This window comes from Schistocerca cancellata, chromosome 9, assembly GCF_023864275.1.
Source record: "Schistocerca cancellata isolate TAMUIC-IGC-003103 chromosome 9, iqSchCanc2.1, whole genome shotgun sequence".
Lineage (NCBI taxonomy): Eukaryota > Metazoa > Arthropoda > Insecta > Orthoptera > Acrididae > Schistocerca > Schistocerca cancellata.
Genome location: NC_064634.1, coordinates 389,582,701 through 389,588,791, shown reverse-complemented (window position 1 = coordinate 389,588,791; position 6,091 = coordinate 389,582,701). Strand labels below are relative to the sequence as shown.

The 6,091-nt window shown below is 35.0% G+C and overlaps 1 protein-coding gene across 1 annotated transcript; it reads left to right on the top strand.

Moving 5' to 3' along the window:
• The first annotated feature begins 3,485 nt into the window (after window positions 1-3,485).
• LOC126100463 (mitotic spindle assembly checkpoint protein MAD2A) lies at window positions 3,486-5,726 on the top strand. The gene is made up of 4 exons (XM_049911070.1): window positions 3,486-3,666; window positions 3,788-3,934; window positions 4,038-4,271; window positions 5,047-5,726. Exons 1-4 carry the CDS (start codon window positions 3,591-3,593, stop codon window positions 5,211-5,213), a joined length of 624 nt encoding a protein of 207 aa, XP_049767027.1. The 5' UTR covers window positions 3,486-3,590; the 3' UTR covers window positions 5,214-5,726.
• The last annotated feature ends 365 nt before the right edge of the window (window positions 5,727-6,091 follow it).

Genomic DNA, 6,091 nt, shown 5'->3' with positions numbered 1-6,091 from the left:
CTGTTTTAAATGTTAATCCACACTTGTGAAATCTATGATGATAAATCTTGTCTCTATGATGTCATGTGCACATGAACACATGGGCTGAGTATAAACTATGTGTAGTGTGATGAACTCGCTTCGCAAAGACCATACTAGGATTGAAATTTAAATGACTGCACATGCACGATAGGCGCACGTGCCACATTCAAACATTGAAAATCTGTTTTGTGTAAATATTATGTTATGATATGTGTGTTATATATTATATGTATGTGTATTTGTAGACTTATGTGTACAATGTGCTTTGGAGTGAGTTGCTCGCCTGCAGGTATGTCCTTTCGCCTCGAACCTCAGGGGGCAGTTTAAAGGCCCATTTGCATGCTGAACTTTTACTAGCAGAAAACGTAATTAGAAGTAATGAAATAAAGAAATAATTTGAGTCATAGATATACTCCATAGCTGTATAATATTGTATGCAGCCACTGGAAACATTTGATTATTTTGGGTTTTATATTATTGGTAAAAGAAGAAGAGTCACCTTTTGTTCTCTAGGTCTTGTCTGGATGGGACATATAGCGGCACACTGCCATTAATACTACATTGTTTCATTAATATATTCAGGAATTGCAACCAAATGGCACTCTTAATTACATGATATAAGTGTCCTACTTTAAGTTGTGTTTTTATTTAAGAATACACTTGTTACTAACCTATGTATATTTTATTTTGTATCCACCTAAATCTTTAAAACAGTCCTATGACACAGAAGCAGCCAGTTCAATCTCCATGTGTCAGTGCCAGATTCATGTGAATCGTCAACACAGACCTACTTTGACGATGAAGTGGTTAGATTAAGTGCAGTTATTCGTGTCTTACAAAAGCATAATGTTTGGTATGTATTTCATTCACTTCTGTTGTTAGTCACTTGATTTTCCCTGCTACCTTTGTGTGATGACATTATTTTGTTAGCACCTTGTTCACTGACAGATTGTTTGAAAAATATGCAAATATTTGGTTTTGCATGAAATGTAATGTAATCAGCTCATTATAATGTTTTCAAAATATTTCTCCCACTATTTGTCAGTTGCTTGTCCCATTTACAATAATATAAAGATGAAGGTCGCACTTAAGTCAACAGGCGACGACAATGACAAACACAGTAGCCCTACACAACGATAAATGAGCTGTCGATCGCTTTTGCATTTAGAGGTACATGTCTGTGCTTCTTATGTGTGGATCTGTGTGTTTATATTCTTTTGATATCAACGTGGTAAGCTGCAGTTGTATCTAATGTCACAAGTGTTTCTTCACGAATGTGCTGTAGCTTGCCACTCGATTCACGGTTTTTGTCCACACTTTCGCTTATTTTAGAATCATTTTTAGAAACATATATGCCTTTTGATACTACACAAACCCTTGGAGGCAAAAAAATCTAATATTTTGTTAATTACGTAGGAAATGGATGCAAAAACAAACATTATGCTTACGACGCGTCTGACGTTCACCTTACTCGTCGCTTGGAGCTCTAGTGTCGCTCCATCTCTCAAACGGTAACAACTTTTACAGCAGTGAGTGTCGCGAGTGTTGTGTTAGACTGTGGTTGTACTTAGTGAAGTTTGTTGTGGAGGAAGTACATGTTGATTTGTATTTACTTTGGTTCCACGTGTTTTCATAAAACTTCCGCAAATAAAGAAATGCTGGGAATTTAGAAAATATGGAAAAAGCTGTATGGGCCATCTTTTTCCATAAGCTTTCCACAAACGAAAATCCAGTGCACGGTCTTCGCCCAAATGATCCTCACACTTGGTGCAAGTACAGGAGAAGTGCCAGATATGACCACAAACATTCTTTACCTGCATCAGTAATGAATGAAATTAAACCCATATTTAAAGACCTTTGTAAAGATACCTGTTGAAGAAATGTCTTCATGGGAAACCCGAAATTTAAATGAATGTGTGAATTCTGTCATTTGGAACTAGTTACCGAAAACTGTATTTGTTCAGCTTACAACCCTCAAATTTGGTGTTTATGATGCTATTTTATGCTTAAATGATAGTGTAATTAGAAAACTGGATTTTTTGGAATTATTGGGCATAAAATATAGTGGAAATACTTAAAAATCCTTGAAGGAAATAGATAAAGAGAGAATCCACAAAGCAGATATTAATAACTGAAAATGCACAAAAGAAGCCAGACAGAATATAAGAAGGACCAAGAGAAGAAAAGAAGATCAGTATGATTCAGATGATGCTCAATATGGTGCAGTAAAATATTAGTGGTAAGTAATTCTCACCAATAACTATACTAGGATTGCTATATTAAACTTTAAATGGATTATTCTCAAAACTAAATTTTCTTTTAATTTCAGGTAGCATTATTTGATAAATTAATAGGGTTATAAATATGAAATTTGGTCAATTGGTACTGCAGATGGTAATAAGTTATTACAAGTAAATTGAGAACCACCAAACAATCAGAAACTGTTTTATAATAATTAATGTACAAAAAATGTTTCATTTTAATAGTGAAAGAATAAATTTTTTTCTTCAAGGCCATAAGAGGTATTATGTTCATTTTCCTTACAAATTGAGGCATATATGTTATATATATGCAGTAAAAAATTCATTGTTTTATTACTTATAGTTCTTTTGAAAAGTGTACCTATTCAAAGGGTAAAATAGCATTGGCAGAATATGGATAAAAATTGCCTTCCTTGTCCCCTTATACAAATAATAACATCCTCTATTAGAGCTGACTTTTTCAGTTAAAAATGTTGCAGTATTTAATGAAAATTGCTTCATCAGCTTATGTTTCTATTTACATATAGTGTAAGAACCAACGCTGTTCTGTTACTATAAAACCTAAACAATTTGTCGCTGCCAGATGTGACCTCGCTTATGGAAGAAGTTTCATGAAAAACGTATTTAAGTCGTTATTGGCCAGTTTCAATTTTCCAAGAAAACAATAAAAATAAAGGTTAAGAAAACACAAAAGCTCTAGATCCTCTAATATTATAAGTATGTGAGCGCGGCAAAAATTAGGTAACTTCCGCCGTGAGTCAACGACTGTACCGACAAAACTTTCTTTCCGAGAAACCTTGACGGCAACACAGCCTGTGTAAATTCCGCCAGTTGAAATCCGCTATGGAATGTTTTGAAGTGACGGCGAGTGTGAGGTAGTTATTAAATATTGCATGTCATATATTTTAACACTATGGCACTGTATTTTATAGATTATGTGGTTTTCATACTGTGACATTGCACGTAGAGACTGGCAGCCGATTACATTTCGCATGAAATATCCGGTATCCTTGCAAAGAAGATCTACGGACAAATAAAACTACTAGTACTACTACTACTGCCACTATTACTAATACATGGTCACCTTTATTTACGATGCAGATTTCCACTATGTGAGAAATATCGTGAATGATCCCATGGCTGAAAGATCGATTTCTCACAAGTCACGCAATGTAATGTTTTGATTAGTTACAATATCTCTGGCCCGCTGAATTCGGCGCGAAGCATCCAAACAGAAAGACAGTTCGTTACGGTGGAATAGTATCGAGTCTTCCGTTCTGTGTTAATCGTCCATTGCTTTGATCCAGAATGACAGAAGCAGCAGTGAAAAACACAAACTGCATAACACTTAAAGGATCAGCTAAACTTGTTGCGGAATATCTGAGTGAGTTTTTGGTTTTGTGCTGTAACGGTTTTTAATGTGTATCAATTTATGTTTATTATGTATGCGCCCTAGCTTACTTTCAGTTCAGCACAACTTAATATCCATTATTTTATCCTTGTAGATTATGGGATTAACAGTATATTGTATCAGAGAGGTATTTATCCCTCGGAAACTTTCAGCAGTGCTGAATACTTCGGTGTTACTATTCTCATGTCCCAGGACGAGAAAGTTAAAGATTTTCTTAAGGAGGTACTTGGCCAAGCTCAAGGTACGTTACACAATTCGCTTGCCGAACCGAAAATAACCAGTAGGTTTTAGTGTGTGGATGTCGAATTATGGAGCAACATTCTATTTCACACTTTTCTTTGCAGAGTGGTTGTTGAATAAGAAAGTGGAAAAAATTGCACTCACAATCACTGATGTGGACACCAAAGAAATCATGGAAAGATGGGATTTCAAAGTCCAGTACGAGAATAGTTCGAGTTGTGACAATCCAGACAAAGAAATTGGAAACAAAGATCTCCAGGTCATTCAGAGAGAAATAAGAGATGTGCTGCGACAAATCGCGGCATCCATCAGCTATTTACCACTATTGGATTGTATATGTGAGTGTTTTCCTTTCTACCGCAGTAAATATGTTGATATTAAGATAAATGCTTGGTTACGTACAATGCAGCTTTTTAAGTCTTCTAAGTTACTTAAAGTTCGTAGTTGTTTGTCCAAATCTCACTTTTTGTGCCGCAGTAAGGTGCATTGGTATATAGGGCTACTATATAATTTCTTATTCGTGTAATAAAGTCATAAATGGTACTGTTTTCGAACTGAGGTATCAATCTAATCTACTGATGGGTAGCAAACTTGAAAGTAGAGCAAGTCTAATGTTAGATTGCCTGTAACACTAATTGTTCCAAGCTTAACTGGAGAGGTTCTAGAGTGGACTCCACATACCCTTACGCATTTAGCAGAAATAATTCCTTTCCCCAGAATATGATACTGTAACATATTAATGAATGAAAACAGGAAGTTACTTGGTCACATACTCGTCTAGAAAATCTGATATCTGTAGTGGGAAACGTGCTGAATTGAGACATTAAATCTCTGTGTGACATACAACTGTAACTTATGGTTTTAAGTGTCTAAAGATCTAAAATGTTTAAATATTGCTTCATTTCTTGATTAACCACATTACAATTTTTGATGGTGCAGTTGGTCTTTTGCACTACAGATCTCTTTGTTATCTGAGGTCATTAATGGCTTATTAGTTTCTTTCTAAGTGTTCAGCAAATGTAACAAAACCTGTGTTACATTAGAATAATGTAGGTGAGGTATATTTAACAGTTGGAAAGTAGCTGTTATATTTTTGGACTGAAATTGTTGCAGGTTCGTTTGATGTTTTGATATACACTACTGCTGACTGTGAGGTGCCAGAGAAATGGAATGAGACAGAGCCTGCATTTATAACAAATTCGCAAGAAGTAAAGCTGCGCACATTTTCCACATCATTACATCGTGTAGACACTTTAGTGAGCTACAAAGCTTCTACGTAATGAGATGTGTGAGAACCATGTGGACATTTATTTATTCATAGTTACAGTGCAGCACACATTGTACTGTAAATTGATATGACTGATCAGATTTTTTAGGTGTAACTCACTTGTAAATATACACATTTATTAAAAATTTCCCACTCTGTTTTTTATATATAAATTTAGAAACAGTTTAAATGTTGCTTATTTTGTATAGACCTATTTTAGTCTTGTATTCAGTGTAGTAAATTCAAATAATACTGTTCCATTGAAGTTTGCCTGAAGTTCGTTACAGTGTATAGTAGCTTTGTAATACATCATTTTATGTTTGGAGAGAGCTCAAGTTTGTTTTTTATTGCTTTGTTTTAGGAGAATATTAAACATTTGTATATGTGAATGAATGTTTTGTATAGTTTTAAAAGATGACAATTTTGCTAATACAGAGTTTGGAGATACAGTTTGATTTAATCCATTACACCCACTCCCTTAATGAGCTTTCCATGAAACTTGACTGTTAATGAAGACTTCAGGTGGATAGCATCATGTGAACATGGTTGATACACGTTTTAAAGAAACACCTTTTTGATTCTTATTGTTTTTACGTGTTGTGGCCTCCCTAGTTTATATGTCGATGGTAATTTTTTTCTGAGTTTACTGTGTGTGTGTGTGTGTGTGTGTGTGTGTGTGTGTGTGTGTGTGTGTGTGTGTGTGTGTGTGTGTGTGTGTCGAGAGCTACTGTTAACGCTTCTCTGATCATATGCTACAAAAATATTTTATAGATTGTAATAAATTTCTTTGTGAATACAAAGTAAATGCATCTCCGAATGATTTCATCACCTTGGCTTCCCGAAGTGCAGTTTACATTGAGTTGAAAGTTGTTCCGCAACATTGTCTGTTGG

Bases quoted from the DNA above. Each gene is read 5' to 3' on its own strand.
- LOC126100463 (XM_049911070.1), top strand. From the start codon at position 3,591: ATGACAGAAGCAGCAGTGAAAAACACAAACTGCATAACACTTAAAGGA. The intron at 3,935-4,037 runs GTACGTTACACA...TTTTCTTTGCAG, and splicing joins GGTACTTGGCCAAGCTCAAG to AGTGGTTGTTGAATAAGAAA. The intron at 4,272-5,046 runs GTGAGTGTTTTC...AAATTGTTGCAG, and splicing joins ACCACTATTGGATTGTATAT to GTTCGTTTGATGTTTTGATA.